The sequence below is a fragment of the Trachurus japonicus genome, chromosome 6 (assembly GCF_045865225.1).
Source record: "Trachurus japonicus isolate A0001 chromosome 6, Traja_1.0".
In the NCBI taxonomy this organism is placed as follows: Eukaryota; Metazoa; Chordata; class Actinopteri; order Carangiformes; family Carangidae; genus Trachurus; species Trachurus japonicus.
This window is the reverse complement of record NC_140912.1, coordinates 24873733-24897392: the sequence shown is the minus strand read 5'-3', so window position 1 is coordinate 24897392 and position 23660 is coordinate 24873733. Positions and strand designations below refer to the sequence as shown.

General features: G+C 44.0%; 1 protein-coding gene across 2 annotated transcripts; it reads right to left on the bottom strand.

Moving 5' to 3' along the window:
• Positions 1–23518, bottom strand: kcng4a (potassium voltage-gated channel, subfamily G, member 4a). 2 transcript variants are annotated; one of them, XM_085779943.1, is made up of 4 exons: positions 23064–23518; positions 19497–20243; positions 18732–19373; positions 1–1670 (listed from the first exon to the last, which is right to left on the bottom strand). In XM_085779943.1, the coding sequence occupies exons 2-4, from the start codon at positions 19602–19604 to the stop codon at positions 786–788; spliced, it is 1635 nt and encodes a 544-aa protein (XP_085636069.1). In that variant the 5' UTR covers positions 19605–20243; positions 23064–23518; the 3' UTR covers positions 1–785. The 2 variants fall into 2 exon arrangements, with proteins under 2 accessions (XP_085636069.1, XP_085636068.1); XM_085779942.1 differs by having other exon boundaries at positions 23067–23477.
• Positions 23519–23660: the final 142 nt, after the last annotated feature.

The window sequence follows — 23660 nt, the reverse complement described above, 5'->3', positions numbered from 1 at the left end:
TTTCTCTCAGATTACCAGGAGAGCTTTTATTTGGAGCATTGCAAAGTACATTTCATGGTTGTTAGCGCTCATTCTCTTTCAGTCATACACTCTCAAACATGCTGTCTTTCTCTCCATCCTTTCATTTCTTCACCAGATGATTAGAAAAAAAAAACAGTTTGGAACATCTTCAGTAAGTTTACCTGGAGTTCATAGTAGAGAATGGGGAAACTGCATCTCTTTGAGTCCAAACATACAAACATATATGAGAGATGGATGCACATCTTGTATGAGCCAAAGGTAACAGTAAGTTTATATTTCTTCTCAGAACATGGCTTTAAGCTTTTTGAAAATAAAGTAAAAGAGGAGCATCTTCTCGTCTTTGTCTCCTTGAAAACTAAAAGCTGCAGTTGGACTTGTATTTATTTTCACAGTGGAAGGAAAAAGCAACTTTGGATTGAATATTGCATGTTTATGGAAGCAGCCGGTAACTAATATTGCTGCGGTGGCTTTCTGGCCAGACAGACTGGACCGTCCGATTTTAAAGGGTTTGAAGTCTTTCAGTTTCTGTGCAGTGTGCTCCTTATAGTATCATCAGACTGAGGAGAAAAGGAAATATTCTCCTTTTATCCGATGCAACACGCATGCTTCACATCCACATGGGGAGTGAGACCTTTGGAGCAACAGTCATTTGCAGTGCAGTACTGTACTTTCACAGTACTTTTTTAAAAAGTTTGCAAGACAGAGATTGAGGGACTCGTATGTTCTTGGAGGTTTTGGCCCGACTCCATCAGTTGGAGAACTGTTCAGAAAGCTGCTGCTGGAAGGCCGTGGTTATTATTTCCTGCAGCTTCACCGCCCTTCCCTAGCAGAGCCAGAGACTCCAGTGAGTGCACGCTCTCCTTGTCTAGACGTAATCCCAGTCCAGTTGGAGCCGAGTCCAAGCCTCCTCCTTCGCTATCCGACTCCTGCGCCTCCCCGGAGGCGGCAGCGGCGGCGGCGGCGGCAGCGGCGCACTCCTCTTTGAACAATCGGTCATGCTCCATCTTAAGCTCTTGGTAGGAGCGCGAGAACATGTGGAAGATGGAGGTAGCGGGGAAGGCCATGATGAGGATCCCGCTGAGGATGCTGCTCAGCGCCACAACCTGTCCCGGGATGGACCTCGGCACCATGTCGCCGTAGCCGACGGTGGTCATGGAGATAATCGCCCACCAGTAGGAGGCGGGGATGCTGCTGAAGTCTTGGGCGCCGGTGAGCTCGCTCTCGGCCAGGTGGACCAGCGGCGAGAAGAGGGTGACGGCCACGCAGAGGAAGAGCAGGAGGAGGCCGAACTCCCGGGTGCTGCGTCGGACCGTCAGCCCGAGCGTCTGCAGGCCGAGGGAGTGGCGAGCCAGCCGCATCACGTAGAGGATCCTCAGCGCCCGAAGAATCCTCAGCACCAGGCCCAGCTTGTCCAAGTAGCCCTTACCTCCTCCTGGCCTCTCGTGCTCCAAGGCCGGGTCTTCCTCTTTCACCACCAGGGAGACGTAGTAAGGAAGGATCGCCATGGCGTCGATGATGTTGAGCGGCCCGCGGAGGAAGTCCAGCTTGCTGCGGGCCTGGATGAACCGCAGGATGAACTCCAGAGAGAACCAGGCCACACACACTGTCTCTATGATGAACATGTTGTAGCACTTGGAGGAACACTCACCCTGAGGTAAAAGAGAGAAAGGGAGGAGTTAGACAGAAAGCAAGACAGATGGGGAAGAGGGCACGAGGAGATGGAAGACAAAAATCCTGAGGTCAGATAATCACCCCCTGTAATCATTCATAAATCATGAGTTACTGTCGCTCAGTATGCTAAAGCTACTGCAGCGGCACTGACAGATAATACCGTGACACAATCAATCAATTATTTCATTAGGGCAGGTTTCAAAGATTAATATGACACTCAGTGGGAGCGGTGACAGAAAGCAATCAGGCTCGCATGCCCTCTGGCCACAGCATCAAGGAAGAGTAATGCAGTAATAAAAAATAAAAATAAAAAACCCTATGTGACGATACAGAGGAGATTTTGGAGCAGAAAACTTCTTCCTTCAAAGCTTTTGTCCCATGGCGTCACAAAGTGCTCACTCACTTTTCCCTTTCTCAACAAATTAGTCTTTATTCCTCCTCCTCAAACTTTCAAATCCCACTGCAGACAATTTAAATTTAAGTAGTTAAGCTGCTACAAATTATTTTTTGATGTTTAAGAAAAATATCTAATTGCCCGGTTTTTATAAAGCAAAGACACAGAGTACATTCCCTTAAATAGTCCATGGAGGCTCGAGGTGTTGGATTCAGTTTGGCAATTAGTTTATAAGTTAAGACTCAGTAGATGATTTAATATTTCTAATAAGTTGTTGGCATTTTGAAAGCTGCTGTATTAAGAAAAATAAAAATCTTTATTCATTCATCTTTAGGGATGTGTTCGCCAAAGTCAACAGTTCTTTCACAGCATGAACATTAGGGATGCACGATAACTATCAGTAGCAATAATTATCTGCCAGTATACACCAAAATACACATATATGTCTGATAATTTTTTATCGGATTACTAGAGCCAGTTATAATTAGCCAACATAGCATTGATTTTCGCTCATTTTCAGTCCGTTTGCTGCCTGAGTTCATTTGAAACAATAATAAATGTTGATTTTTGAAGAGTCATAACTGTTCTTGTTTTTGTTGTGAATACAATACTTATGTCAGCTATATTATTTGGAGCTACAGTATAATGTTAAATTCATCTCTGCTTGCTACATCTCAGCCTTTCTTAACCTCAGGTTTGTATATAGACTAATAATGTTACCGGTTATTAGTATCAGCATTGGTTATGAGAAGCAGGCAGTTATCAGTTATCGGTATTGGTGGAAAAGAGTTTACTGTGCATCCCTAATAAGCATACTTGAAACAAACTTGTTTGTACAAGAGTTAAAAACTCAGCCTCAAAGGTGGAGTATGAGTTGCAGTGGATTTGGAGTGTCTCTCCTCAAAGACATTGATGGTACTGAAGTGGGTTGAACAGAAAATAAGTGACAGAGATAGCGATTTTGAGTTTCTGCTTACCAACTGTTAGAATAACTGCTGTATGGAAACCCTTAAACCACAAAAAAGTTGCAGGGGATTACTAGGGAAGATCCACACACTTTCTTCAAAGCATGCTTATATAATAGGCGCGTTTCCATTGCAGGAACTTCGGGGTAATTTTACGGGGCCGGCCCCGTAGGTGCGTGTTTCTACTGCAGGAACCTCCCCCACAGGGCCATTTACAGGAACTTTTACGGGGGCCCTGAAAAGCTCCTGGATGGGGCTCGAGGTTAACCCGGCGCTGATTGGCTAAAGCCAGAGTGATAGATCTATCGCTCTGGCTAAAGCTAGAGCAGGCTCTGACGCCACCAGAAAGCACCAAAACAACCGGCATTTTTAAAAGGGGGAGCAGAAGGGGAGCATTAGCCCCATTAGCAGACACCGCTGTAAACAACAAGAAAACAGAAGGAAGATGTACACAAATAGACCGACGATGAGGTGTAGGCATAGATTGCAGTCTACGGCACCGAGGAGATTCAGAGGGGGTTTGAGTCATCGCGGCGAAATGAAAATATCAGCGCACCTCGACACACTGGGGATCCATCACGCTGCAAAACAATGCCGTGAAAAGTAAAAAAAAAAAAAAAAAAAACTCAAGCAGGATTACAATCAACCGCCATGTGCACAAACACACAAACCAGAAACGCGGCTACCGCCTCAGCTCCTTCCATCCTTCTCCGTTGTTGTTATGATTTTTGTGCATGTGCTTGTGACCTGCCTGGGTGACGTCACGATCGAAACTGTCGCACAACGATTAAGCGGCGATCGAAACTCATGACGTCGCCGCGGGGTCCTACTCTGCAGTGGAAACACGGCCACTGAGAGGGCCGAGTGAGAGGACGGTTCCTGTAGAAGTTCCTACCCCCTCCCTTTACCAGGAACTCCTGCAGTGGAGACACGGCTATTATAGGTTATACCCAGTTTGTTGCCCATGACTCATTTTAGAATATCTGTCTCATCGGTTGTTGATGTATAGCTTTAAAGTGGGACGTGATACAGCACCAGTTTAATTGCCTGAGTTGTAATTATTTTACCGAATAAACTTTAATGAAAGTGCCACGGGATGAAACAGATAAATAATCACAGTCAGGGTTTGGAGAACCCAAACCTGATCTGTGATATGACAATATTCAGCCCAGCCATCTTATTTCCCTATTGGACTGTGGCTTTGCAATATCTCTCCACTTCCTCCTTTGCTCCCTCAGGAGAAGAGCTTTTAAAGCCTCTGAAGGTCTCTGTCACTTGAAGGTAAACATATTTCATTACCGGGCATTTTCTGTTGTCCTTCTGGATTTCTCTGGCCACTGCCACTGACAAAAGATTACGAAGAGTGAAAAAACGACTCAAGGCTTCAAAAATGTCCCTTCAGCAACACAGAAACGGACAGAGCCTCTGTATTTCTGCCTCCTTATGCTGATCAAGGACATTTTCACTTCCTTTTATTGAGTGATTTGCTGTTTTTCTTGTCTTGTATGTAAGTGATACTGTAACAGAAGTGTAGTGCTGAATATGAGACCACAGGACTTTCTATTCATTACTGAAGTGGACATTATTTTTGTGTTCTCTCAGCCTTCACTCTCATTAACGTTTCACCCATTTCTCCACTTTTCTCATTGTTCACACTCTACATTTATCTCTCAGCTCGCACTCTGTCTCATCTATTTTCTTTCCCTCTCATCCTTCTTTTCTCCCGCTGCCACCCTCTCCTCTCTCCTCCTGCCTCCGTCTCCACCTTCTCATCACTCATTCTGTTTCCTTCTCCATCTCCCTCTCTGGACTCCCTCCCCTCTCATCCTTCATTCTCTGTTTTCCTCCCTCACACTGCTCCCTTTCTGCTCCAACTCCTTCGTTCATTCAATGTTCCTCTAAGAGAAACACAACTCCTTCCGCTGTGCCTCTCTATGCATGATGCATCCCTCACACACACGTGTCCCTCTCCTCTCCCTCTCATTTATCACCCGTGTCCTTTCTGCCTTCATCGCTGACTCTTCGTCTCAGTGTGACGCTTGACCTTTAACCTCATCCCTGCAGCGGCATCTATCTGCGTGATATCTGTTTTGACTTGAAGAGTTCCTTCATGCATTCATGTGAAATGAATGAAAATCATCTTTTGTTTCATTGTGACAGGGCTGGTGGTAGTGAAAGTAACAGAAGTGCTTACCTGCATCTGTTCTTATCCTGTGTTTACATCTACTGTATTGTCCATTTTGAGATTTAAAGTAGCTACAAGAGTTCATATCATTTTATCCAATCCCCTCTTTCCTGCATCAACAACAAGCTGTCAACAAACTGTCACAGGTGCTAGACCTACACCTGCCCTGCAATTTGACAACCAACTCTTTGCTGTCTGTGTGTTTTATGCTAGGAGCAGCTAATGACGCCTCGAGCCACTAGCCTGAGGTGAAGAGCAGCTTCAGGATGTCTGGTAGGTTCATCTCTTTCTACCTCCACTGCCCCCCCCCTTTTTTATTTTATTCCAAACACATCCTGAGTCCCAGCCAACCCTGCCTCAAGTGACATCAGTTGAGTAAAATTACAGGTGTATCAGACTTCCCTCTGCTCCCTCCAGTGCCACTATGTAAAAGGCTTTATACAACTTTTTTTCCCCCACTTATGCAGCAGTGTTCGACAACACCTGTGAATGCACCAGAAGAATTCCCCATAAACCAGTACAGGTTGTAGAACATGATTATGCTATAAAACAGTTACTTATTTAAACAGACACGACTCTGAGCAACATTATCATTCGTTCACTGTCATGTTCCCTAATCTTCACTGTCTTTTTATAGTTTTGGACTCTACCTGAAGGAAATATCTGGCAGCTAAATGCTTCATTCACTAACCAGTGACATAATGTCTGTCTTCTATTTAATATAATGAGACTACTGATGGTTCATAAAGATTGCTCTGCAGATTGCTAATGTATATTGATTAGTACAGCTTTAAAACGGATTTCCTGAAACCAAATCAATTACTAAAGATGTCTCATTTCATTCCACATAATAATAGCATGATAAATATCAATTTTATTGGATTGATCACAGTTGTTAAGGCATATTAAACTTTTGCGCTATCGTGTGTTAGTTCAGAGCAGCAGTGCAGCAACGTACGCAGTTAAAAGTGGAACCATGATGGACAATATTTGAACAATCTGTGATTTCTCCAGCTCTGAAGGACTGACTAAAGGGGGGGTATCTGTTTCTCAAGCAGAGGCCATTTATAAAATGAAAAGATTTGTTGATAATTAAAAGTATCTCTGCTTGAGAATTACCACTTAAATCTTTAACTTGTGTTAATCTCTCCTCCTCCTTAAACCCATCTGCATTCCTCACGTTGTCTCAGTCTCATGTCCAGGCCTGATTAGATTTTTTTTAGCCGGCTGTCTGTCCTGTATCAATCTTTCAGACACTTTCTCCCCATGCACATCTCACGTGTTTTGTCTCTCATGTGGACTCTCTTACCCCCCCCCCTCACTGCTCTCTCTTGTGCTGACATTAGGCCCATCAGGGCTTTGTGACAGGGTTGTCACCCTGTGCATGATAGGCCATTTGTTACAGCTAGAAGCTTTCTACTTCTCCCTCTCTCTCTTTCAATCACACACACACACAGATGGATACACACTCATACACACACGCACGATACCTCCCACAATACCCACTATCACCCTGACCTTATCTCCTCTGTACGACTCTCACTGGAACAAATGCCAGTGACAGCTCATTTCAACATAGACACTGCTTAGCCCAGCAGCTGTCTCACACGGGGTTTCACATCATTGTCCGTATTAACACATCTCAATGTCAAATTAAGATAAACACTGCAGAGAGGATGCAAGTCATTGTATAAGGCATTTTAAGTGCAGGGATATTTGTAGTCACCACATGAGAAACCACTATAATTACCAAACCATTTCCTTTTCTTTCTTTCTTTCTTTCTTTTTTTTTCACCAGATGTTGTTTGTTAGCTGCAGAAAAAAAACACTAGAGTTGTTACAGGATCTCTTTCAAAAGAAAGTTGTCAGTCAACAATTAGTAGATGCACAAGCTTCTCTGGAGACTAAAAACCCACAAGATTATGGGGAATCTTTTTTACCACATGCAAAAGTTAATTTTACATTCTTCCTTTCTGCGTAGCTTTAAATTGACTGACAAGACCATGACTTTGTGTGATATTCTGTGACAGCTGTCATCAATATCTGGATCACCTTACTTAAGTCCAGTAGACCTCACACACTGACCTGTTGCAATAACATAAAATTACACACATGTTGTACAGTAGTAGCCAGGTCTATATGATTTTACATAATTTGTCTGAAATGGCCTTACAAAGCTCACTGCTGAACAAAAGCTGAGTTAACTGATGTCCTACAGTTTATGGAGTTTCAGATGAATGTGTAGCTGTGAGGCTAGTTAAGAAGCTAACCAATAGCCAATAGCTACTGTAATTGTCTCTGTTAGCCCACTCTTGATGAGATGAAGACTGTTAACAGCAAATATGTTAAATTAACTGATACTGTTTTGTGCCATTAATGACCAGGTGAAGTACAGCGTGTTAACTGTTGTGACTCTACTATTGGCATGTTCCCGGTTAGCTAACCCTCCTCCTGGCCATGTGCATTTGTTTTCAAAGAAGCCGGTGGAGCAGTAGATACCATTATTTATATACGCGTTACGATGTGTATATTTGTGTAGTCTTATCTGTCATAAACAAAAGATTACAGGTTTACGGGGCAAGTTTGTGTCGCAGTGCTGCCGGGACGAGAGCTGGGACACCGGGTCGGGGGCACTGATCTTGCAAGGTTGGTTTTCAGCCAAGAGAAGCTACTGTAGGTAAGGCAGAGAGCCTCCATTCTCCCTCGTAACAAGTTACAAGTCTTCTTCTTCACAATTACTCCGAAGTTGTTTAATTAATGTAAAAATGCTGCACAGTTCCTCTTTAAAGTTTAGTCTCACTCATCTTCCATGTAAACTACTGTACTACACAAAGACATGTATGACAGAGAAACTGACTTTAGAAGGAAAACATAAATATCCAATATTTCTGAATAGAAAGACAAAGGGGCAAATAGCTAATTCACCTTACAATATGCACTGATGCAGAAAAAACAACTCTAAGGGAAGAGCAACCCAGTATGTTTCATTCTCATTCTTACTATGATTGATTGTCGACACATAGGGCCGAAATCATTATTATTCAAGCATGACTAGTGCTGGCCGGATCTCGCTGTCTGCACCAGCCCTGTCTGAGGTTTGCGTTCCTGTAGACAGCCTTGTGTCTTGTGACTGTGACCCATCAGTGTGCAGCGAGACAGCTGCTAGAAACTTCAACAGCGAGGTCACTCAGGTTACAGCATGTTTGAAGTGTAAATGTGTCCCTTTATTGTTGAACAAGAGAAAGCTTCCATAGCTCTGAATTATGAATGTGTTTTTTTTCCTACTTGTGGTTAAGATAAAGCTCCACATCTCACTGTCTTCAGCTGGTAATAATGACTCCTCACATATGAACCAATGCTGCTCCGTGAAAGACATCGAGGCGTGTATGTGTGTGCTTTTCCAACCAATGCATAATCAGAAAAAGGGAATGCTGCATAAAAATTTGGTTATCATCCTTAGCATTGCTCCCTGGTGTTTTGTTTCATCTCTAAATGTCATCCTATACCTTTTTCACAGTGTGTCCTTAACAGCTCACACGTCATCTCACTATAACTCTCCCCTGGTGCCCATCCCTAAATCAGGTAAAAATAGAGCCACACATCATGGTTCTGCAGTCCCACTGGATTCAGAGGTTTGAAAAAGAAGGGGGGGAACAAAAGACAAAAGACTCAGCACATCAATCAACTTTACCTCGCAGCAGACCTTGAGCATTACACCACTGAACACTGCTCTACGCTGTAGTGCTGAACTTGTGTTCACTTTTAAAGCTTCTCCACAGGAAAAAAACTGAGTGGAGGCTAGAGGGGATGGACAGTGAAGGTGACAGGGGACGGAAAGACACGGAGAAAGAATGATGGGGGTGTGTGTATGGTTGAACGCCACACACCACAGGCCTTAACCTGAAACACATCGCATCAAGCACTCTGTTCACCAGTCATGGGTTATTAAAGGGATTGTATTATGTGACACCTTCATCCGTCATCAGGCTGTTCGTCTGTAACCTAATAGCTTCATGTGCACACAAATGCACACAAGGTAAAGAATGTAGTGAGGTATAGTCGCACCCATTCATTTGTAGGAATCCTTGATATGTATTATGATAAAAGAGCCAAAAAACAGCCACTCAGTCTCCAAAGACTCACTGTCCACTGACTCTAATGACATTCCACACGTTGAGCATCATACTGTAACGCGGACGTGAGTGTGAAAGCAGAGCCGAGCAGTTTTATCTCCATATGAGGCAGCTGTGCAGGCTGCTGAGCGACCCATCACCGACAAAGACCAACAGCTTGTTCACGCACAAACAGCCTAATGGAGAAAAATGAAAAAGAGAGGGAGTGTGCGCAGGACAGACAGCTAAGAAGAGAGAGGAGGGAAAAGAGAATGGATGAAACAAGAGTAGGTGGCAAAACCGGTCTGGAGGAATAGAGGAGAGGGGGATTACAAGATCAGCTGATGAGGAAAAGATGAGGTGACATCTGAAGCATGAGACTGCCTTCACACACCATAAGTCTCTATTCTCTGTCTGTCACACTGCTACACACACACACGGACACACACACACACACACACACACACACACACACACACACACACACACACACACACACACACACACACACACAAACACATTAACAAGAAACAGGTTTGTTGCGGTCTTTGCTGCAGGATTCTTTCATTGAATAGGATTCAATGACTGATCAATGTGAAAACAAACAAACTCAATAATAGTCTTGCAACAGATATTATGCAAGGCCCTTGATACTGCACACACATTCAAATAAGCTACACACACTTAGTTTACAGTTCAAAGGATGCCTTGTTTTTTTGTGATAAAAGCAATTCAGTGTTACTATGTTCATTTCCCATACTATTAGTATAATATAGGTAAGTGTTCAATCTGTTTCATCAAATTCAATATGTTATACTGTAAGTGCAATGTACCTGGGTTAACACACACAAACACAAAGACCAAAAGAACTATCTACTTTTACTATGACAAGCAAAAACTATATATTATTTTTCATTTATTACAAGATGTTAAAATTGCCCCATTAATGTGTTACATCAACAAGCATATTGGAAAGTGATAGTGAGCAAAAGGAAGAGAGCACAAACACACACAGACACACCAACAAACACATCTGCTGCACGGTGTGCTGGTCTGCTGCTGCTGGCTGTGTGTTGGAATGAAGAGGCTCGGTCGGTGCAAAGGCTGCGTTTGACTTCATTTATAACGGGGCGGAGCAGCAGTGCGAGGCAAGTGTTTGATTTCATCGTAGCTCCGGGAAGAATAGGATTGTGATGTGCTGCTGCAGTGACCGGAGAGGGCAGCCCTGCAGGGGTGGACACCTGCTGCTGGGTGGATGACCTTGGAGAATAGAGCTGCTGGTGTGTTTGTTTTGTGTTTGCATGTGTGTATTTTCCCTATACCCCCTCCTCTCCTCCTCCTACTCTGCCCTCCGTTTTCCCCCCTTACATAATGTTTCTGATTTCCCTGGTTTCCCTGGTCTGAGTCAGTCCTCACCTGTCCAACAGGTGACCTCACTTTGTCTCGCTGACTCCCTCCATAGTAGTTTTCTGTCACAAATTTAGAGAGCATATAATGTATACAGAGAGCTTTTTTTTTGCTGTAGTTAGAGATGCACCAATTGCAAAATTCTTGGCTGATACCGATTCCCGGTTTTAAAGGAGGTCTGACCTGCCAAAACCGTTTTTTCCGATACCGATTTTCTATCTAAGAAATAATTATAATCATACAATAGACACCATATTTGTTTGGCTTGAGTACCCTTTCCCAAATTTAATACAAGTACCCCTCTCCCAGACAACATTTTGCTATAACTGCAATTAAAAGCACAACTAGTGATAGGCTATATGATGCTATCATAACCCCCCTTTTCAAGAATAAAACATCACAAATAAGAAATAGAGTGAGAGTTTCAACAGTGCCTCCACGGCTTACTTTTGACTTGCAAGCATTACAAAGAGTGTGTTTTGGGTCGTCCTGGCACACAGTGAAATAAGTCCAAATCAGCGACATGTTTTCTTCCTAAGTCTTCTGCTAGTTTTTAGCTTCGCTGCTGTTTTGCTCTGGGTGCGTTGAGCTGCTAGTATGCACCGCGCGTGCGGGTCAGTTTGATCGGCCGAAAACCGGAAATTACGACAGTGACAGGCCGGTCACCGATTGGGGCCGATTGGATATAAAACCAGCGTTTTTAATTGGCGGCCGATTGATCGGTGCATCTCTAGCTGTAGTAAAATTGTAAATCAAATAGTACACTTAAGTATATAAAAATTCTGTCTCTTGTATTTGTTTTCATTTGACCATCTGCCTTTAAAAAGCAAACAGTGTCCAGAGACATGCTGTCTGGAATTTAGATGGTTATGTGGCCCATCTCTAGTGCTGTAATGGCCTGATAAGCTTGTCCCCATCCAAAGGTCCAAGAGAGTGTAAATGATGTGTCCTAATTTATCCACAGGTATTTACCACTTTAATGGCTGATGGGATTCATAACTGTCCTTTTTTATGCACACACCATTAATTTTAGTCTGGTGCATCTTATTTGGATAACAAAGTGCATGTTCATCCCAGTGACCTTCAGTCTTTTGACAGACATTGCATTATTCACACATCTCAGAGGCATACTGTACTGTTCTGTTCTTTGCTTTTCTGCATTGCTGCAAAACTAAACAAACAAAGGCAGCTTGACATTTATGGCAACTTTTAGAAGATCATCACACACGTATAAAGTCATATTTCAAAAACAATTACAAAACGGCGAAAGCAGTTTAAGCAAGGTCAATTTACAACTTCAAAATGTCAAAAAGTTCCAAAAGGTCGCTCCATCGTCTCCGGCTAACAGCCCTAAACCATCTCTGGAGCTAACATATTCAGATCTAACAAGCACTACTCCTCTGCATTGTGCTGTATTTGACTGAGCTGTGCAGTCCTGTCCTGGCACGGACAGGATAAACATCTCATACTTTGCTGTTCTCTCCCATAATCCCACTTGGCAGCCATGCAGCATATCAGACAGACAGAATACAGCTCATAACCTGATAGGATGTAACAGGCGTGGAATCTGCTCAACACTGATACGGTCAAAGACAGTACATGCATGCCCGCAGACACACACACACACAGAGGAGCAGCTTGTGCATGCTAATTATTAGAAAAGGCTATGCAGAAGCATGGTCAGAGTCAGGGAGCTGGTATATACAGTACTGTAGTTCAATCATACAAATATTTACACATCCTCTTGAGGCTTGAGGGTGCGTAAGAATGAGAAAGGCATTTTCTCTGCTATACGGCTGCAAATGGCAACTGACCTGAGCAGAATTTTAAATTTCTGACACACACACCCACATACTCACACACATACCCACACACTGCTTTTCTATATTTCTGTATCACCCAGAGTCGTCTATCCTACATTATCTCAGCTCTGATGAGGTTATCTACCACTTCTGTAAGTTCATATTCTCCCGACTCCGTTCTGAGTCTGTATTTTTGTGAGGTTTACCTCTGCTCTTTTCTTCTCTGCATCTATTTTTTTTCTGCCTTCTACCTTATTCTCCTTCGCTTCTTTGCAGCCGGACGAAACTCTTATTTACTTTCTTTGACTCAAAATCTTTGTGACCGACTGCCAGCCTCGGACTCACCCTGCTGAGCCAACAAAGTTTACAGACTCGGACACCTATTTATGCTCCCTTCATGTGCATTTAATGGAGGCTGAAATTATGAGGAGGGGGTCATAAAATGAGGCACATGAAGAATGCATTCTTAATTCTGTGTCCCTGTTGTTACACACTACGCTGAGTTGATTGATGACGGTGCTTCGTCTTTATGGCTGTGACAACGTACCGAGCTGACTCGGTGATTAGAAAGTCAGAGAGGACACACAAACTGAGTCGTTTAAAGCCTTATACTGTTACACTGTGTGTTTTCCTATCTCAGGTGTGGAAGTGAATTATCTTAGATGAAATTATATGCTGAGGGCGCTTCAACTGGATTACTCACATAATGTAATTCTACTGCACGGTTCAGGAGCCAGTGGGATTATTCACAGGAAACAACTTTGATGTTTTCCAAATGATTCTGGACATGATGCCAACACAACAAATTGCATTCAGAGATCATGAAAAGATGATTTTTGTGACTACAACAAAGCTTGTTTTTGCAGACAGAGCTTGTCTTGTCAAGATCACAGAATCTGACAAACTTTTGTTGTTCTCCTAATCAAGTGAGAACCTTTGCTCATCTACTCCATCATTCAAAAACAGACTGTATATTCTGTGTACGCACGTCTTTCACTGTGCTAATGTGTCATCTCTTCCTTCTGTGCCCAGGAAATATCACTTCATCTCTCAGTCTATTAACTTTGAACAGCTGAGAGGACATGTAGAGAAAAAGCAGAGAGAAGGCTTCATGGCTGGTTTAGTGTTTACACCGTCCTTTCTCTCTCCTCTCCCTTATCTCAACCTAGACTCCACTGTTTCCTCCGTCTCTTATGTAAAGTGTTACCTTATCTTCCCTTCTGACGTCACAAGACACATTATCTCCAGATGTCTCTGTCTCCTTTGTTTTTTTTCTCTCTCAGTAATCACTTAACCCAGTCAGGTTTGTGTGGTTCAATAAGATTATTGGCAGGTTCTCAGCTTGAGAACAAGTGGATAGTCAATCAGAAAACGTGTCAAAACCCACAGTGTGAAGCTTAAGTCATGAAGTCTGCTACTCTGCTGTCGCTTTTCTCTCCCTCTCTCCCTCTGTCTCGCTCTCTGTCACTTCCTCTGTCCCGGTCTCTCCAGATACTTGTGATTGATGCTCAGGGACGTAATTATTGAACAGCAAATCCCATTCCAATTTATGGCATTAAGGACATAAAACGGCCACTTCAATTACTCCTCAGGCCAGAATATGACTGAATTAGGAAAAGGAGAGCAAATCTGATGAGGCTGTCTGAAAATACTTCATCACCCGGCGAGAATATTAAAAGACATGAATCCAAGCGACTCTTCCTGAGAGTATACTTTGACGTATATGCGGTAAATGGGTGAAAATGAATGCAGAGGAAGTTGCTGCAAAGTTTTACTCAGGAATATGTGTGAGTCTTTGGTGGGTATTTGACATTTGGACAGCAACAAGATGTAAACTCGGGCTGGTTATCAATGTGTGCTGAGACCCTGCTGCTTTCCAGAGAGAGTTAAAAAATGCAAACGCCCTGTTCTTTCTAATCTAAACACTGCTGGCTATCCTGACAGAGATTTGACTAGGGGAGATTAATGAGGTCACTGCTGGGTTAGGACAGTGGTCACTGTGGAAATTTATCTCATGAACTCATGAATATGGAGGCCAACCCAGCAAGCCTCCTCGAATACCATGGAAAATAGCCTGGAACTGCTGTGTGTTATAATGATGACGAAAGTAAAGAAACACACATGCATGCATTAATCAAGAGTAACCAGAGTAGGAACAGTTGAGGAGGTTGGGAGTGATGTAATAAAAAGCAAGGTCGTTATAGTAGCAGATAGTTGGCTGGATTCATGGATGATATGCTGAGAAATCACAATAATATTAATCTTTTGAACTTTTTTGTTAATTTTCACAAGTTCCTCAAATGGACTTTTCTGAACCAATGGTAGCAAGTAACATTTCACTAATCCTAACCCACATTACAGAGTTGTTATCTCACTATCTGGACTTATGAACTGCTATTTCAGTTTCTTACATGCTTGTTGCTATTTTCTTGTGACATTTTTTTCACAAATATAATCAAATACCTAACAGGCTACTATCTATGTAGGAAGAGGACATTCTGGTTTTTCTTAATGCCACCTTCAAAGCGTGTGATTGCTCACCTGATTCACCAGCTGGGGACAGCAGCTGTCAGTGAACGCAACATCAGTGCTACAGTTAATTAGCTGAACAAATCTGAGCTGTGGGTGGAGATTCTGGAGGTCTGGAAATCTTCCACTTCTGTAAAATTAACTCTCAAGCCAAGCAGCATGGTGGGAAAATGTTCACATAGCGACCTTGGACATTTTCGCTGTCTGACTTTCTCACTTTGAGGTATTCACACTGGCTAAAATATGAATCTATGTCCATTACGATGAAAAACTGAGCTTCAACTTTAAACACCCAAGCCCAAAAAAACTCCACTGACAGCTCAACATCTCTGTCAGCTGGATCTAAATATCTGTTAGCATTCTTACGCTCTCTGTTTTTGTATCTATCCTTATTGCATCTATCTGAACTTTTGACTTACATCAAGAAGCCTTTGTAGCTGTTCACCGACTGGAAGCATCATAGTAGCATAGTAGAGTTTTTACATAGACTGTCTATACAGTGGAATAATACACACCCACAGCAGGAGATGGAGGAATGACGGAGCAGTGAGGGAGCTTGAAGCTGAGCCGTAAGATAAAGGCCTGTCCCAGGGCATTGTGCTTACAGTGATATATAGAAGGGATCAGCTGAGGACAAGCAGAAAGACCTTACATAGAGATAGACAGAGTAGAGCAGGAGGAAGAGGAGGGAAAATGAAGCAGTGTTTGTCATTTGATTTCTTTTCACCAGCATCTCACTCTCATCCCTTTTTAATTCATGCTGTCTCTCTTTTAGACCTACCCTCTATTTGCCCTCCGCTTCCTCCATCCTCCACTTACTTTATCTCTCCTTACACACTCCTTACCCAAACAGAGGCGGGCAGAGAGGCAGGATGAATGATGAGTGGACGGGGGAATATTCGTTCCAATCCAGTGCAAGAGCAGAGCAGAGACAGAGACAAACAGCAGGGCCCTGTGAATTAAAGATGACAGCAGCCTGCTGCTCGTGCCTGGGCAGTCTGGCCGGACCAAGAAGAAGGAGTTCAGCGGCCGAGCACGGGAGACTATAGTGAAACTCTAGAGCGTGCAGTGTGAAAAAGACGAAGGTAACGGATGGATTTCTTTACTTTTGGAGAGAACTGACTCCCTCTTTCCGAGAATGAGCACAAAGAGAGGTTTTGGACTCCTAAATGTCCTTACAACATATAATGTCCTCACAAGGCTGTGAGATGTCAGACACAACAATATATACACAAATTCAATGTCCCTACAGGGCAGCAAAAATGTGAGACGCACCCACACACACCTACAGTAACACACCCTTATGACCTCTATGGTCCTCACAATGCAGTGAGATTTCAGAGAACAATACACACACACATGCACACACACTCTCTCTCTCTCACACACACAACCATATAAAGTTTCACAAAACTAGGCTTTTCTGAAACACTCTTGCGAATCAATCCGCAAATCAATACAAAGTCAGAATGGTGTATGTGTGTGTGTGTGTGTAGTAGAAGTTGAGGTGTATCCCATTGAGTTTCACTGTTTCTTTGTTTATGTGAGAGAATTAACAACAGGGAAGCTCAATTTCCTGTTTTCATCAGAAATGCAATGGTGATACTTCACATCAGGAAACAGTAACTCTTTCTATTCAGTAACACATGCATTGTGGTTCTGCTTCAGCTGCCCGTATATCTGCTTAGTAAAGAGTCTGGTTGTATATCTGATTCTTTGGTTGTGAACCTTGTCACTGCTATCAGTGCATTGAAAATAAATCTACAGTACACCAGCATCTGATTCAGTGATGCTGTAAAAGGTCCACATCAAAGGCACCACCCAGTTCAGCAGGTTTACAAGCATCCACTGAATCAAAACCAGGGACTCGGTCCAATCCTGTACTCAAGCTCCTCCATCTGTGTTCCTATGACCGTCACTGACTGGACTCCTCCTGGCAGGGCACTCGAATTCCTCTCCTCTGCCTTTTACGACTCATCGAGTATTCTGCAGCCAGTGCTCTCCTCCATCCCTCTAAATTCTCCAGTACCACACCCTCCTGTTCTTGATCCTTTGGCTGACTGTGGCTGCTCATATCAAAATCAATACAGGAGGCTGCTGTTGATGATTTCGCTGTTGAATAGGTGAGTGGAGTTTTCCTGCAGCATTCAGTCTCTCTGCATACACACGCAGGATCTATATACTGCACATACTAATACTTCTTTAAAGGGATAGTTCAACATTTTGGCACATTGGCCCACTGCCATAATCCTTATAGTCATGGCAGTAGGTTTGTTACCTTTAATTGTCGGTGCAAGCTATTTTTAGAACGGCGGAGCAGAGCCAGGAGCTGCTCAGAGCTACGCTACGGAGGCTAATGGGATTTCTTGGTTTCCCTCATCAAACTCATCAAATACACAATCCAACAACTCCAAAACGCTCTCGTGGACAAGTTGTGACCTGCACATTCACCACGCTATGAGATAATAACAGAACGTTATGATACAAAGTTGTTTTTGAAGTAAAAGCAGAGACTGCTTGCTGAAAAACTGGCCCCGACAGGAACACGCATCAGCGGTTTTGCATGAGTTTACCTCTAAAACAACTCCGTCTTGTAATGTTCCGTTATTATCTCACAGCGTGGTGAATGTGCAGGTCAAAACTTGTCCACCAGAGCGTTTTGGAGTTGTTGGATTGTGTATTTGAATTTGAATGTATTTTAAAACCATAGGGATTATGGCAATGGGCCAGTTTGCCAAAATGTTGAACTATCCCTTTAAGGTTACCTTGACGTGAGATGGTCAACATCTTCCTGACACAGGAATTAAAAGAAAGGGGAAAGTTGGTAGATGAAGATGGATAAAACCTTTGCCTGGAGGAAATAAGTGTGTGTGTGTGTAAATGTAACTTCATCTAAGTAGCAGAAAGCTGTTCATAAATTGTCGGTGGATATGCTGCAGTGAAATTTCAGTTAGAGGGCAACAGAAGACTCAAGGAGTAAAATGTGTGCAAAATTCAGGGAGAGCCGTATCGGTTACAGTGGATGAGTTCATTACTATTGTATGTGCATGTGACCGTGTGAGAGTGTGTGTGTGTAGGCATGTGGCAGCCAGCGCACACATGTGTGTGTTCAAGCATGTGCAAATTTTGTGCGACTGTAGGTGTGTCTACATTTGTATGCGTGCATTGTGGGAGATACTGTAGAGTGAGCCCATTTTCATTATTCCCCCAGTGTTTACTGACAGATACTGGACAGGCCTCAGTGAGCAGCCTGAGCTTCATTATCCCACGCTGCTATGGGGAGACACAGATCACAGGACATCAAACACACACACGCACGCACGCACACGCAACAGTACCCTGCTGGGATTTTTAAGAGGTAGTGACGACAGGGAGTTTTTATATATTTGAGAATTTTGAATCCTGACTTTTTTTTTTGCAGCCTTTCATTCTCTGCCTCGATTTGAAATGAATAAAACAAGAATCTTGCACATTTGTTTTTTCTTTATCATTCAAGACAACTGACATACCCTGGACATGCTCCAGCGATCACAACCTTCCAACCTTAGTTTTCCGGAAAACAAAGTTAGTGCTGGAGATAATGCCTAAGTAACCACCCAGACTGTCATGTTAAGTGTTACTTCATAATTACCATGTCTCACTTACCCTGCTCTCCTCCTCTCTGAGGTCTGGCATGGTGCTGATGCACAAGCTGACGACAGTGACAGCAACCATGATCACTGACAAGCAGGCGAAGATCTTCCCCGGTAAGCCAGACTGCGGATTCTCCACCATGTCTCTCAGCCAGTTCATCACCTTGCGGTACCTCGTCTCTTCCACGGGCACGCGCTGCATGGCGTTTCTCTGCCTGCACTCTTCCTCGCGCCGCTCCCGCTCGTGCACCTCCTCGATGCGCGTGTACATCTTCCTCTTGCAGCAGCGCTCCATGTACGCCATCTCCACGCCCCAGTAGGCCAGTTCGTCGTGCAGGGAGAGCACGCACATTTCCCGCAGGAGGCGCAGCTTCCCCGCCGCAAGGAAGTTGAGGATGACCCTGAAGGCGGACGGCGAGCGGTCGAAGAAGAACTCCTTGCGGGCTTCGTCGTAGTCGTCGCAGACCCTGGCGATGTCCTCGGGTGACCGACAGTCACAGAGTCGGCCGAGTCGGGTGAGGGGGAACTGCTCCAGGGTGCTCCAGGGGAAGGTGTAGCGGTTCCCCCCGACATTGATCACTGCTAGCAGGCCATGGTCGACCGACACCAGGTCCTCTGGCCTACGGATAAACTGAGCCCTCTTGTAGTACACACCCTGCAGAGAGAGAGAGAGAGATAAAAAGCTTTAGTGCACGAGAAGCATCAGATACATTTTCATTTTCCAGGAATTTATCACTGATTTGATTTCCTTCATTTGCAATGAATCTGCTAGTCATACCTTGATGGTCTCAGTTTCAGGGATCTCAGTGAAGATGTGGTCAAGGCTGCTGTCATCACTGAGGGACAGATTGCTGAAGTCATGGTTGGCGTTGCTGATGATGGGCATGACGGCATCTGGAAAGCACGCTGCACCGGATTGGGCAGCTTAGGGTAGGTGGGTGATGACAGAAAGACTCAACAGAGCTAAACTTTTCAGTTCTTTCTGTGTTCCTGCCTCCAACCTCTAACGTTAAAACTCTCCCATGAGGAGGATTGCCCTGCTCATGCTCAGGTCTGCTGTACACGAGCTGAGCAACAAAAAAACAACAGCCGTAGCTTTTGCTCTCTTCGGTCTCACGGCCTTCTTCATAACAAGGAGCTTCTCCTCAGCAGCAGACGATCTAATGGCTTTTGCTTCCAACCAACGGACCAAAAACAAGGACAAAGGAGAGGAGTGACGAAACTTGGGGAACCTGCTGTCACATTTGAATGCAGAGTGTTTTGACGTTGCCGTAGACTCAGCCGTTGTATCGGGATTCAGCATCAAATCAATGGGTAATCCTGGAGTGAAACGAGAGCCTGCGACAGGAAAGCTTGAATGTAGAGAGACTGATCAGTGGCTGATGGCTACAGAGGATGATCTAGATCAGTCAAGGAGCAAAATGTGTGACTCTCTGACTGTTGTGTCCAGGGACTGAAGGGGATCCTGTGTGTCACCGCAGCAGGATTAGGGAGGGCCTAGACACGTGGTGGCATCTCGCAGGCACTGAAAACAAGACAGAGAGAAAGAGAGAGTGATGTCAGAACGGAGGGAGGATGGACTTGGACTGGGACTGAGCCAGGTGTCACAATACAGAGCCAAAATGGGCAGAGAATAAGAAAGGCAGATGGTGTGAGGTAGTAACCTGTGAGGAAGAGACACCTCAGTAAGACTGCAGTGCTCTAGGCTCCACCCCACCCTCCTATCTTTTACTTTGCTTTCAGTGAGAATCAAAACAGACAGACCCATCGGCTCTGCTGCTATAGAAGTACAGTCACTGTACTCATACAGGACTTAAAACTGATAGTAAAGGAATTTACTGTCAAAGCAAATCCCATTAATGGGCAGTGTGGCTGGTTGGCTTGGCAGGGGTGATAGAAAACCGAAGGAATAACAGTAGAAAAGAACATTCGGGTTGTGTAGCGTTAGTCACACTCTGAGTGAGTTATTGGCTGTTGAAGATGGGCAGCAATCCTCACAACACACACTGAAACACAGGGTCCAAAATGTTTTTCTTGGCAATACGACTGCCCTGGAACTTATTGGCACTGTTAGCCGTCACAGTTGCCCAGAATGGTTTGCTGTGTGTTGAAGCCTTAAATAGTGGTAGTTAATCCCAAACTGAATCCTATTATCCAACTATTTCTCATTCAACGTATGAAAAATATTGCACCTAACTTGCAGTTCATTAATTTTCCTACTATGCACCAAGCATGGAATAAAAAGACCCTTTTGACTTCTTTGATATTGGTCATAGCATAAATATATCACTAACATCACTAAAGGCTGCAGTTGGATGCTTTTTGATTGATGATGATTTTTGATTTTTTACTTGTCATATCAAGCAATGCATGGGTACAGATATTATCTGCAGAGGAAAAGGTTTATCGTTCTTTCCCTATTGTAGATTATTGCATAATCTTACATTTGTTACTTTCATTTGACCCACTTTTATGTCACTATAACAGGGCGAACATCAATATTTCAGTCAGACAGTGATGCAACTTCAAACATCAGCGCCTTTACATAAAAGTATTAGTGTTTGGTTTTGTAAGCAGCCCCTTGTTCATTGTCATCGTCCATTTTTAATGAAATATTGACGGTTTAATTCTCAGAACACGAGATAAATCTATATATACACATATATATGACAGTACAATCTGCTCACAGACTGTTACACATCTTTTTGTAGAGGCTGTAGGTGAGAATGTTTTTTTTGGAGTTGAGTGGTGTAGTGGCAAATGATGAAAGAGTAAGGCCTGGGCTGAAAGAGCTAGTGTTATCTTTCCCTCTGACACATTGTTCAGTAGCTTGTTGTGTCCAGCTCCCTAACAATGCAGCTGACTAACGTTTGGGCGGCTGCCTTCACTTTCCCCCTGCCACCTTTTATTATGAGTATAAAGCTATACCAGATTTCCCGCACATGCCACATCAATTCCAGTTAAGTCTGAATCTCTGAGGGCAAGTCCACACTTTGCAACCTCATTTCTACACACTCTCGCAGGTACGCTCGTGCAAAAATCCAACACTCATCCTTGTCACTGTGACTAACCCTGACTAACAACCCTGGTGGTGAGCACAGCGGGGCTGTCCTGCAAGACCAACACAGACCTGTGAGATTGTCAGATGAGTTACTGTACACAAACACTGCCCACAGTAGCAGGAATATTATCAACAGCCTCCACATTACTCTGCACACTATCCATCTACAGTGACCACAGGCTTATTGAATGTGTGGCTGGACAGTGCAGACAGTTTGAGGCATTGGACTGCACTAACATGCGTCACTAATTTAGATCCAGGATGGGGATCCTGTACTGGAGGAACCAATAAATCACCTCTGTCATGGTGCTGGTGTTTCATTTCCACCCCACAGGAGGGGGAGAGTATGATAAACTATTTATTAATCGATCTTTATCCCCCTGTGGATGTGGCTGCTTTTTCATGGTGGAAAGTTAATTGAAGGGGGAGTTTTTAGCAGCACACTGGTGTGACCAGCTTTACAGACAGCTGAGGAATGGTATCATTAAAATGTTCTGACATTTTGCATATTATTTTGATTCAGACACATAAAAAGTCCTCCAAACTTCTATAGGATATAAAAAGTTCTAAGAGCTTCAAAACAAAAACAAAACGAATCAATACTTTTAAATTTATTTTTCTTTTGTGCAGACATGTAGATATTTTCCCTATGACTCTGTAATTGATGTGGCCATACTGCATTCAGCACTCACTCACTCAGCTTATATTATATTCATGGACATGTCAACAGTGACTGCAATTGCCGGGACTGGTTGAGCGACCCACGTCTAGTATGGATCGGGTTGCTCTAATGCAGGAAAACTCTCTCTCTACCTCTGCCCCCCTCCTCTCTCGCTCTCTCTTTCTCTCTCTCTTTTGGTCTAACTTGCAAACGCGCGCGCGCGCGCACACACACACTGTCCCCGACAAAAAAAATTGCGCCTCTATCCGGACTGGACATTTATGAATTAAACAGTGCGTCAATTTGGGCTTTTAATTAAGGTATCAAATTGATAATTTGTGCAAATGGAAACAAATAGCGAGGGCGCCTAAAGTCATGGTCAGGTGTTGTTGAAAGGACATTGTTATATCATTTTCCTCACTATCAATAAAAACCTGCAGCAGCTTGTGAATTAAACACTCTCAACAATTTGTCTTGACCTGCTGTGTGCGCTGCAGTGTCGACGAGGTGACAGGACAGCAGCGTGTGAAGTATTGTGACAGCGCATTACAACTTCAGACTAAATGCAAAGCTACAAACACAACCCCCGCAGACACCAGCGGAACTTAGGAAGTGCAGCTTACCACCCCACTCATCTCCAGACGTCCAGACCAGCTCGGTGTGAAGCCCCTCTATCTCTGTTTTGCCTCGCAGTTCCTCCGATCTTTCAACACCAGACCAGGGTGTCACCGACCATTCCCCACCGCCTCATTTGAATTATAATAACACGGATACCTCTCCGGTGTCTGCATCATCCACGCCGGCAGAAGGCGTGCAGACTGTCTGGACATACCAAGCGGGTAAAGCTTTGGTGCGTTGAAAGTGTCCCGTTAGTGGTGCTGCAGGAGGAGGAGGAGGAGGAGCAGGAGAGGAGGAGGAGGAGGAGGAGGAGGGGGGGAGCCGGAGCCACGGTGCGCAACAGAGGAGACTCCGGTACCCAGGTTCAACTTTGCGTAAAGGTGACGACAGGCGTAATAGCGACTGGGACTATGGGAGCTCCCGATTAGAGGGGGGGAATGGTATTTTAAAGGGCGAATGGGCTCAGAGAGAGTGCTCTAAATGTGTCCTTTTGCTTCTGAATGGTATATAATTCAAGGACACTGAGGAGATGCTCTCAGTGTCTCCTGCCCTCATCGCTCCGCGCGCAACAGGGGGCGCGGTTGCCTCCAAAATTACCTTTT

Coding starts and splice junctions, on each gene's coding strand:
- kcng4a (XM_085779943.1), bottom strand. CDS start 19,604: ATGCCCATCATCAGCAACGCCAACCATGACTTCAGCAATCTGTCCCTC. Junction 19,374..19,496: donor CTGAAACTGAGACCATCAAG/GTATGACTAGCA, acceptor CTCTCTCTGCAG/GGTGTGTACTACAAGAGGGC. Junction 1,671..18,731: donor TCAGAGAGGAGGAGAGCAGG/GTAAGTGAGACA, acceptor CTTTTACCTCAG/GGTGAGTGTTCCTCCAAGTG.